The sequence below is a fragment of the Chrysoperla carnea genome, chromosome 2 (genome assembly GCF_905475395.1).
Source record: "Chrysoperla carnea chromosome 2, inChrCarn1.1, whole genome shotgun sequence".
In the NCBI taxonomy this organism is placed as follows: Eukaryota; Metazoa; Arthropoda; class Insecta; order Neuroptera; family Chrysopidae; genus Chrysoperla; species Chrysoperla carnea.
In genome coordinates, this window is record NC_058338.1 from 25,076,203 (window position 1) to 25,088,834 (window position 12,632).

The 12,632-nt window shown below is 27.9% G+C and overlaps 1 protein-coding gene across 1 annotated transcript in view; it reads left to right on the forward strand.

The window, feature by feature from the left end:
- The first annotated feature begins 3,220 nt into the window (after window positions 1-3,220).
- The window catches only part of LOC123291653, a 109,827-nt gene continuing 100,415 nt past the window's right edge, over window positions 3,221-12,632 (forward strand). The window contains exon 1 of the mRNA XM_044872013.1: window positions 3,221-3,545. Within this exon, the coding sequence (XP_044727948.1) occupies window positions 3,251-3,545 (295 nt within the window). The 5' untranslated portion in view covers window positions 3,221-3,250. The remainder of the gene's footprint in view (window positions 3,546-12,632) is intronic.

Below are 12,632 nucleotides of genomic sequence, written 5' to 3' on the forward strand. Positions count from 1 at the left end.
AGGGGTACCCCTTTGAAAAAATCGAGAAAAACGACAAAAAAAAATTTTATTTTGGAATTTGATGAAACTCGGTAGATGGGGTTATTTTGATCCAAAAAGTATAAAAATCAGGTTAATTTAATGATTGGATGCAAAGTTTCTGAGATATCGCAATATTTGGATCATTTTTTGTCCGTATCTCAAAAACTATTCGGCCAGTCATCAAATGCACCCGATTTTTGTAATTTTTGGGTCAAAATTACCTTATATACTGAGTTTTATCAACATTGGAGATACAAAAAAATTCTCGATTTTTTGCAATTTTTTTAAGGGGTACCCCTTTGATAAAATCGAGAAAATCGTTAAAAGAAATTTTGTTTTGGAATCTAATGAAACTCAGTGACTGGGGTAATTTTGATCCAAAAAGTATAAAAATCAGGTTAATTTAATGATTGGACCTATAGAAAATTTCACAATGTCAGCGAGAAAACTTCATTTTCAAAAAAAGTTCCCCACCAAAAAATTAAAATCCATAAAATTTTGAACAAAAGTGTGGATAAGTGAGGGCTATAACGTGATAATCTGAAGGAAAAATTGTCCAGCAAAGTGGGCGGGTATCTGCTAGTTTGTTGAAAATGTTAGCACTTATGTATGAGGCGAAAAAAAAGGCAAAAGATTGATATTAAAAAATACGTATAAAATATTATGACTAGTTATGGTGGAAGTGAAATAAAAAAGATACAAAACCAAATAATAGTATTGAAAACTAAAAATGATTTTTCTTTTGAAAACTGAATGTGATAAAACTGAATTTATTCCAATGAGCTAAAAATTAGAATACAAAAATTTTGGCTGGGTAATTTTCTAACAAACAAATTATATAGGTATGAATATTATATTTGAATGAATTTTGTGGACACATTCCAGTAAAAACACATAGTTAATTACCTTATGCAAGACATTTCTTACGTCATTGCAAAAGATTGTCATTACCATCATCAAGCCTAAAAATATATTCAAAACAAAACAAAAGATGAGAATGGATACTAGTCGACTTCGAGTGTGTAAAAAACCGTAAAAACCCGTTTAGAATGTAATGCAGGTATACAATGGCCACTTAGTAAATGTATTATTGCATAATTCTATTCTTATAAAATGTTTCTAATAAGAACCCAAGTGGATATTCAGCAACAGCTTGAGCTAAAATAAGAATTAATTTATAATAGAATACTCAGAAAAATATTAGAAATTATTTCAATTACACTTTTTGAAAATAAGTCATTACATACTGATTTGCATCTTCAATAGAATTACCACCGGCTCGGGCCTCGCCCGGCAGTGACGAGCTTAGAAGATTTCGCCAGGTGACCGGGTTTTTAAAAATTCAGCCAGGCCAGCTCGTGATCAGGATCGGAAAGCAAAAATTAGCATTATGATTGCTGAATCGCCACCATGATGAATCTGACCTCGGAAATTAGGGTAGTGAGAATTGATTTTGTTCATAATTTTAGTGTTTGTAGGACTTTTCAGTTTATTTTGTTGGTATTACGATAAGAAGTCAGTTGTCAAACTTTTATATTCTTTTTATTTGAGTCACATTCGTGCAGAATTTTTATGTTTGTTCAGTTTTGTACAAGTCTGCCTTGTGTAAATTTTGTATGCCTGTAGCTTCTAATTAAGTGTTAATAGACAGAACAGTAAACAGAAACACAATACAGAATGTTTGCAAAAGTCAATTTGAAGAAATAAATCGACTTTTCCTCCAGAAAGGCTAATTTTTTCATAAATATAGGTAAAAATAAACTTATTCCATTTAAATTAAACAAACCAGAAAATAATACACTGATTTAGTGCCCTGAATTCCTAAAGTTTTCAATTTCCTGATTGAATTTTGCAAAGTTTGTTAATATGTTACCCAGTTTCAGTGGGTAAAATTTATAAGCAGGAGTTAAAGAATCCTGAGCAGTTTTTTAGTTCCAGACCTGTGATTCGAATCAATTTTTTAGTCCTCTGCCACAGTCTGCTGTCATTTATCCCTTGCCATTTGTCTCTACATAATGTTTTATTATATAAAATGAAAATCTCGATTTTCTTAAATTCAATCGTAAACTCACGATTAAAACCTCACTTTTCTATAATTTTCGTTTAACAGTCATACAAAGGGCAGAAAAAAATTATCAACAAAATTTCAATTCGTTATGGACTCACGGTGAAATATTAAAATCATGCCTATTTAATCACGATAAGAAATGCAATGACAAATGGTGGAAGAATCGGGAAATTAAATGGGATATTATGATTACAATGTAGATTTTCATTACCCTGCGCTTCTTTTATTATCGATAATAAAATTATACATATTTAAATTTCAATGAGAATTTTTCTAGAGAATTGAGATTTTTAGAAGATAAGAGACAATTCACGTCACTTGCTGGACCTGTAACTATCTGTTTGTGAAATAATACGACGGTCTCTCTGTTTTGACATAACTGAACGACAAACTGATTTAGCCGAACCTTACTCAAAACCACCTAGCACCCAATGTAATTTACAATATCTGGACGACAATTAGTATTTAAACAATTATTTTCACACAATCAACAGGCTACTCTTTACATGTGAACGCAGAGAGAAAACATAGACTTCCAATACAAACTATACCGCATGTATATCGCATATGGAGTTTTAGTTGATAAATGCAAGCAGACAGACATTTTAGGTATTTTTATATGAAGAAAAAGGTATAATAAGAGTGGGAGAGCAATGTAGTCAGCCATACACACAAGAGTCATGCACTCCACAACTATATACTTACACACTTATTAAAACAAAATAATCTATTTACTAACAGATACTATCCGTGTTTCCTTTCAAACGGTTACTAACAGTCAAACTCAACTCTGTAACTCTGTAACTCTGTTGAACACACATTCATACATACTTCAGAATTTAACATACAAACTTTTATAACAAAACCAGTTAACATTATTATTATTTCTTCGTAAAACTTTATTATAACGTTCATTTTTTTGATTTAGTTCGTTAACTTTTAACGTTAAAAAAAAAATATGTTCAACCATAGAATGTTTCAACAGAATATAATACTTTTAAACAATAACACCTGTGTATTTTAAAAATGTCGTAGTTTTGTGAGAAGTTAAAAATTATTAATAATAATTGTGTTTTTAAAATATAATATTTATATTTATTTAATAATTTATTTTGTTGTGAATATATTTAATAATTTATAAACAAAAAAAAGTTTTTAAAAATGTCTCAAAATTTAAAAAAGAAATTAATATCAATACAAATAAAAATGGCACAAGATAAACATGATACAAGCGATGGTCGAATGTGTAATGCTAATATATTAACATCACCAATCGACAGTGGTGTTACCTGTTTATTAAAATATAAAGGTCCAAGTAAGGAATTTGGTAAACGTGCATTAAAAACATTAATTAATAAATTACGTATGAGAAGTTGTGCAAGTGTTGATATATCACCACCGGATCCATGTTATAAAGTTGTGTATTTGGGGAATGTACTCACAGGATGGGCAAAAGGTGAGTGGCTTATTAAGGAGATTAATTATTACTAGGATAAGTAATACAAATAACTGTGGTTAGGTAACATGAACAGGACAGAAGTCTTGCTTTAAAAACAGACAGAGGCTATGTATAATCCTTGATTAATTTGACCAAAACACTCCTGAAAAGCTGGAAACATGAAGCCCTCTCTTGTACGATTTTAGCATCACCTAGAAAAGAAGTGCAAAGCATCTTGCAATCATAATATTCCATATAAATTTCCTGATTCTTGCACCCTTATTTAAATAATTTCTATTCTGTTAACTTATGTTCAACTTGTGAAAGTTTTGAACGGTGTTATTTATGAAAAAAACTTTTTCCTTCATGGAAAATATATACGGGGTGTATATGGACAAATGATCAGTTATCGAAGGGATGAATAGAATAATTTGGAACATCTGGGCGGAAGCCGGTGTCCCCCGGAAGAGCTGCATATTACCTGTACGTGTATGCAATCTTCACTTGTGTAACAAATGTCAAAATTTGTCGATTTCAATGGCGTGATTGGATTGTAGGTTGTTATTGGATTGTAGGTTGTTATTGCATTTCCTTATATGTAATAATGTAAAATTGCTCTAAATATAGCAATTTAGGGCAAATAGACGTTATTATACAATCAAATGCCACTTCCATATTTTTATAATTTTCTCGGTGAGCTAAATAATTTCGACCATAGCTTAGAAGTGGCTGATAATGCATGAAAATGTGAAAAAAGAGAAGGAAAAGAGAAACATGAACAAAACGACAGTAAAATGTTTAATGTGCCATGTTTTTATAGCGGACTAAAAAGTATAAAATAATTTCTGTAATCCTTCATAAAACCACATTCAAATTTATAACTTTTTCTAAATATAATGACAATTTAAATAGGATATTTTAGTGCCAGGAGACTCAAAAGTCTAAAATAACGTACCATTTTTTTTATAGCGGACTAAAAAGTATAAAATAATTTCTGTAATCCTTATGAAGGATAAAACCACATACAAATTTATAACTTTTTCTAAATATAATGAAAATTCAAAGAGGATATTTTAATGCCAGGAGACTTAAAAGTCTAAAATAATAAAAATAATTAAAAAATCAAAGCCCGATTGCGACAAATGAAATCTGAAAAGAAAAAAACAAGTCCAGTAGTTTACATAACGACTTTAATAGTTGGGCATTAATTTTTTGACCGGCTTAAATCTTAAATTGGTCCCGGCTGTTAAAGTTGCTATGTAAACTACTAGACTTTCTTTTCAGATTTTATTTGACGCAGTTTTAGATTTTTTAAATTATTGATTTCATTATTAAAAGTACATCTTGTAATTTCATATATTTTCTGTCTTAAAAATAATAAAAATTAAAGAAAATTTCACAAATTATTTTAAAATTTCCACATTTATAGATACAGTTTCCGTGTAATCGAATATTTTCTGGGCTAAGGAAAAACATTGAGGTATACATTTACCATAAATTAATCAAAATGAATTGACCAAAAATAATTATATTGGGAATTTTTCTCATCTGTTATCATATCGATTATAGAAAATTCTAGACGATCATTGAATACAAAATTAACCTTGATTGAATGTTTTTCTTCATTTCAAAATAGCATTGATAATAAATTATAAATGTTTAATTAAAATTTAAATATGATTTCAGAGACCGGTTTAGTTTGTTTGATTTTTTTTTTGTATATATAAAATGAAATAAAAGGCATTATTTTTTTTATGTAAAATTTTCGAAAGCTACTCAAATTTTAAACATGATAATTTAATATGCATATTAAATATAAAATTAAACAAAAACTATTTATTACTGTTTGACTTAGCGGCTTTGTTGTTTATAAATAATAAAAATTATTATTTATGTATTTTTCATCAGTCTTTATATTTTTCATTAATAAAACGCAATTTTTCTTTTTAGTCCAAGAGCCTACATTAGTTAAAAGAATTTTGGGCTATAAATTTTAAAAAATTAAATTAATTTTCATTGAAATCGAAATATCGGTGTCTGCATATTGGCTTTATTTATATTTTTAATTTGATAAAAAACTTTAGCTACTGACGATGATTTCGTTGATTATTTAAATATATATTTTTGATTTCCGGTAACTATGCCCAATTTTTATTCTACTACATACATTTTCATTAACCCAATTCTGGGTCCTAAGACATTGAAATTTTAGATACATTTAATAATTTTCTCTGTTTTTGATGAATATACAGAAAGCACAATATATTCGAAATTTTATTCTAATCGCATTATAAAATGCAGAAATTTTTTCTATAATGTAAAAGTAAGGGAATTTCATAATAGATTTCGCTACCTTACTATAGTTTAGTGGATAAACGTTACAAACAAAATACACCCCATGATACACTTATTTAAAGCCATCAAGCGTAACAACTCACCTGAAATGTGTGTTACGTTGACTTCCTCTGAATGAATAATTGTTGACTCTTGAAGAATGAAAACGTTAAACGTTTATATATAAGGAAAGATACAGTGCCTGAAATCACATTTTACTTTAAATGTTTGTTAGCCTTGCATACTCAAACTCTCTTATTCTTTGGTATATTAATAGCGTGTGATCCATGGTACAACATCATTAAATACCCTAGCTCACACCCCACTGTACTAGTAATCACCTCTGCCCATTGTGGCCATATCTTGAGCATGCAATCGTTACAGTTCACTCTAAGGAACAGTATCATAAAATGTATATGATTAAACCAATGAAAACTCATGAAAACTCTTGATCAAATGATTCTCTTGGAGGAATCTTCTAAAGTGAGCGTCCAGCAATAACTTCAACAAAAGGTTTTAAAGATTTGTACCTAATGAGACCTATTTTTGTCACTTATACTGCGCGAAAATCGAATAATATATTGTCACAAGAGCAGCTGGATGTCTGACTTATACAAATTCAAAGGCATTTCTAGATATGCTAGAAAGATTCCGTTTTTGCATTCGACGATTGCTTGAAACAACCCTCTCCCCTCACTTCTTTCAATGATCTTTTCACTTCCACTCATGTTAGAAAGATGAAGCAATTCATGGAATATTTTTTTCTGTGATGTGGACCCAGCACAGCGATTATGATTTATAAAGCAATAAGCAATTGGCAGCTTGTAAATAGACCTCAAACTTTTTCGCCAAAATTTTATTTTTAGTTTAATTTGAAATAAAACTACATTGACAATAAGCTTTCAGCCTAACTCCATTCTGATAAAATACCCCCATTTCAATTCAAATGCTGTCCCATAAATATCAATATCAAGAAACTATAAGTAAATTAAGATTCATTTGACTCTAGGTACTGCGTCTCACCGATATATTAGTGAAAATTTATTAAGGAAACTTAATAAATAAATAGGTAATTAAAATGAATTTCATATTCATAGTGTTAAATATTGAATAAAATTATAATAAATTTAATTTAGACGAAAGCTTTAACTTCACAATCACAATAAAAAATGATATAAAATTTAATTAATATTACAAAAATCATGCTTGGTTACTAAAAAAATATATGGCGCAGGAAGTGGGATTTATATAAAAATAACAAATATAATTAGCATACCACATCCGTTCATCGTTGATTTCTTAGCACAATTTCTTGATAAATTTATTGATTATTTTGTTTTTTTGAAAATATAAAATACAGGGGTGCATAAATAGGTACACAAAATATTATCAGTATTAAAAGTTTATTTAAAAAAGTTACAACTTACAAATATTGAATAATAAAAGATTTAACATCATACAAGTTAAATTTACAAAATTTAAAAACCGATTTTTGGAAACTTAGCTATAAAGTGTTCTCAATCAAGTCGGTTCGACCATTTAAGAGCTACGATGTCAGTGAGAAACACACAGATAAACACTTTAAACTTATAACACTCCTTCTTAAATCAATATCAGAGTGATGGTCAAGGACCTCAGATGAGATGAAAAGGATACTTATAGAGAGTTATCATTTTTTTGGGACAAATTTTCGGAAATATTTTAATTGAAATTGAAATATTTGAGTTGACTTTGTTCTTTTGAATTATTTTACCACTCCACTTTCATCAGATTTAAAGCAGTTTTATAAAAGGCAGTAAGGTTTAAAGCCATATATAATAAAAAAATTAACCCTTTTTATTGACCAAAGTCACTACACTATTTTTTTTACAATAAAAAATAATAAATATACTTGTGATTCATGGTGAAAGATCATAATATACCAAGGATCACACAGAAACATACCTGTAAATCATTATCACATATTTTACCTGTATGTTCTATTTTCATCATGCAATCTTGTAGTCTTAAGTAATTTTTTGTATATCTTCGACAATAGGCAAAGAAATTTCAGGTACGATTACACAGTAAAAATCACTGCCAAGTTCACATTTGCAAATAAAATTATTCTTATGTGAATACTAATTATTTATTTATGAAATTAAAATTTTATAGAAAAAATTACAATAAATTTAAATAAATTCATGATCCATATAATAAAAAAATAATTTCGCAAAAATGTTTTTATTAATGACCTACTTTCTTAAAACATATACGCTTATTACATATTCTCGAGTCCAGATTGTGGGAAGTTCAAAATTTTCTTGATCAAAATTAATAAAATATTTACATTAAAATTATTTCTTATGCAAAAAAGTTATAAAACAGTAAAATGAAGTCTTCTTTCCCACTGTCAAAACCTATGATTTTTTGAAATTTGAATAAGAAAAAAAAACTGGTCAAGGTAAGATTTAATTAAAATCTCAATTCTCTTTTCAATTTTGATTTATGAAGAAGACACTCGCATGCAATGCTAATAAATTTTTTCTTATATAAGTTAGCTTTTTACATTTGTTTTGATTATTCTTGAAGTTTTCTGTTCATAACTGACGTTATTGGATTTAATACTAAGAAAGACTCTATCTTTAGAAAGAAAAAATAACTATATTATATACCATAATTTTTACGAATTTTTTGAAAAAGTAATACAAAGCAATATAGGTCATGCTTACTTAGGATCAGCTAATATACATTCTCTTTAAAGCCCTTTATAAGCAGGTAAAATTATAACAAGCGGCACTCATTTTTCTGCTAGAAGTGATTGTCTCTAAATCTGTAGGCATCAATATTTCAAAACTATGTTATATATCGAAAAATTTTACTCTTAATTTTCGTCTAATTTTCTCAAGTTCTAACAGAATTCACCCTCAAAATTTGAAACTGAGTCTCAAATATTTGCATACTCTCTTTTTTTTGGAAACGTTAAATCCATAACTTGATATCGAATCACGGACATTAATTTGTTCCACAAAAAGTTGCATGCACTATTAGAATATGTCCTATTATAAGGCTTTGCGTTTAGAGATTTTTATTCGCTTATTGACCAATTTCTTTCATTCCTTCGAAAAAAAATAATGATTATATTTAAAATATAAAAATTAAAATATCTTGCATATTGATTCATAATTAAAATATTATTTATTTAATTTAAATATTATTATAAATTATTAATTACGAAATCATCATTAAATAACGTTGATTTATTAATTAATAAAGTAGAACTAAAAATTTTAATTAAATATTAAAAGTTTTGTTTACACTTATGAAGAATAATAACTAGTTTACTTTTTTTTTAAATAATTAGTAATTTTTAATCGCTAATGAATAATAATTAATTCTCAATTCTGTTTCGTTTAAATGTTTTGATAAATGTTATTATTTATACTTTTTAGGTAATTAATAAGAAATGTCAATTTCAACAGCAGTTTTTAAAAGTCCTAGATACTCTCAATTTCGTCAATTTTTCATGCACTTGTATAAAAGAATTTTAATAAAAAAATTTTTAAGGTACAAGCTTTTATTGCACTAAGAATTAGAAAATAATTTTTTTATGAGTCACTCATACACAACTATTTACAAAAGCATGGAAGCGCTCAATTTAAAATATCAAGAATGAATTGGAGCGCCTCAAACTTTTACAGTCATGTATGAGTGAAAAAATTATTTTCTTAATACAATAAAAGCTTGTCTCATAAAAGTTTATCCTCTAAGTTCAAACGGTTTTGTCTTTCTGAGAAAACTTTAACTATTCACTCTTTCTTGATAAATTTTACTTGCTTTTTTTGCCTGCTTTAAAACACAAATTATTAGAGCAAAGACTTGTTTCTAGTATAAAAATGTCTCAAGAGGTAAAAAAACAATCAGTCAGTGAATTGTGCAGTAAATTTTTGATAACAAAAAATTATTAAGAATTAAACAATTTCAGTTGTTTAGGTAATTACACAATCAAAGAAATTTTTAATCATGTTTAAAAATATTTTGGCCAGATTATATCAATTATTACATTTCCGTTACTAAATTAGTTCAAAGGAAATAATGTTATTTAACAAAATAAATGCTTATATTTGTAAACAAATAAGCGATAAGTATTTGTTTTGATAAAAAAAAATCAATACTTTTATTTAAAATTAGTTTTATTTATTTCCAATAAATTGGTTTCTTTTAATTTGTAAATATTTATAACTTATGGTGAAAATAAAAGCTGTTCATGTGAGTGCGACTCTTATGGTCCACGCATTCAACTTTCCAGATGATAAAAACTTTCCTAAATTTTCTAAAACATTGCATTCCGCAATTTGAATTCTTTTATTTGAAAAGAGATGTGTGGTTTAAAGGTTAAATACTCACTTTCTATGCAAGAGCTACTAATATCAATACTGAGCACTGCGAAAGATATTTTTTCCTTGTTAAGCAACTTCATAAAATCATAAATATTTCTGTTAATATTAGCTTCATAGAAAAAATGACGAGAGGTTATATTATGGGTTAAGTGTGTTTACAACTTTTCGGTTTCTCAATATAAACATAAAAACTTTATTTCCGTTCGCCCATATAAGCTCCAATTTTTGCGTCTATAAAATAATGGAGTTTAACCTCCGTTTCTCTGACATATACGCCTTATAACAGAGGCCACCCACATATATTTGTTAATATTTATTTATTTAACTACATACATATTTACAATTACATTTTGATGTGGGTGGATTCGGTTACTTCGTTCTTATCCAAGTGACGACAATGTGATCACTTCTGCACCCTCATTCATTATAATTGTTCACACTGCCGCTACCTGGACTCGAACCTACAAACTCCCAGTCAGTAGCCAAACGGTCAAAGAATAACGTCTTAGACCGCTCGACCACTGAGCTGGGTTGACCACTGAGCTCTACCATTGAGGTGGTCTGCTTCTATATAATTGGAGTAAATATAAAATCGCTATCCACGAGAAATCGTGAACGAAAAAATGCACTTTTCCCGAACGCACGCACAGACATTTATCTAAAAGTGGAGATAATACACAGTTTTAACTCTGATAACGTAACCATATGCTCAAAATTTCGATTTGAATTTTTGGACTCATTATACAAGAACTTTCCTGTGCTGTGATGTTAAAAATATTTGACTTTTATACTTATACACGGTGTACTGTTATTGACTGCAGATCGTCGGCCTACAGAATAAGCTGCTTGTTTACGTTAAATTAAAAACACTCCTTCTGCGACTTTTTATGTTTTTTTACTAATAATCTAATGTTTTCTTGCAAAAATATAATACATAATAATAAAAAAAAGTGGGAATTGACCATACCAATGAAATAATATAATAGTTTGTTTTAAAGGTTTTTTTCAACATAATATAATCCAATTGAAATCAGTTCATATCCCTTCTTTAGTTGAATATTATTAAATGACATTTACTAATATCTACTGATTATCATTGGCTACTGGTTATCGAATTATAGTCAGTGAATTTACCAATTTATCAATTTTTTTCATACCCGTAGCGCCCAAATTAGGGCTCAAATCCAAAATTGGTAAATGACTTTTTCCTTCGTCTTTGATGAGCTTATTCTGTAGGCCGACGATCTGCAGTCATAGCAGAATACCGTGTATATATTATTATAATGTGAGTTTCTATTGTCACAATAAGTTTACAAAATTATCAAATTAATAAACAATAATTACACCTTGATACTTCCATAGAACAATATGGTTCCATTTCTGACAAGAATGTGTTTTTCATATTTTATTAATTAACAAATATTTATCGCTAAGTATCCACCCTATGTAATAAAAAAATGATTATGTAATGTTGTTCTATAGATAGATACGTTTTAATGTCATGAAAAAACGAATGTTTGACGTCTTTAATACAGAAAATGTACTTACTATACCTATCGTACATAAATATTTAAGGTCAATGATTATTTATTTAATTAATTTAAAAGTAAAAAAATATTTTTATTTATTTAATTACTTATATATGTACCTAGGGGAGAGTGTAGTATCAGGGATCAAAATTTACATTTTTAAAACCATTATGGTATAAAAATATAACATGGAATGTAGAGTAGTATCCCAACACTATTTCTATGAGAATTTAAAATATTTTTTTGTTTTTAAAGTAAATTTGTGATCCACGATACACGATGTGTGAAATATGGAGCAAGATCATAATGTACCAAGAATCACATCATATTTTTTTTAAATATATTAGATTCAAACGCTATCCTAGTTTCACTTAGATACATCCTCTTCTCTGAGCTTTTTAGCAGCTACATCTACTTTTTGTTTTTCATTTGTGCTTTTTTTTCCTTTTTATATTATGTTATTACTTGTTAACGCACAAAAAAGAACAGAAACAACGAACATGGTGGTGCATCATTTCAAACTAAAAAATGGAATAACAAAATACCAACCAAAAGTTAGTGATTTAGGTAAAAACTGATTTAAATTTAAATTTTTAATAAATAAACAGTAAAAGCAATATTTTTTTACATTGAAACATTAAATAATGTTATACTTTTTTTATTTGAAAACTGGGTTGTTTGCCTTCTAATAAATAAATTTTATCGTCATATAGTTGCTATCCCATAGATAGTAATTTATCTGTCGAGAAACTATAAAGTATTTCAAGGTACCTAAACTGTATCCCAGGTACTACACGCTACCGTTTACTTTTATTATTGTAATTAACTACTATTTTATAAGTGTAAAGAAAAAAATAAAGGTA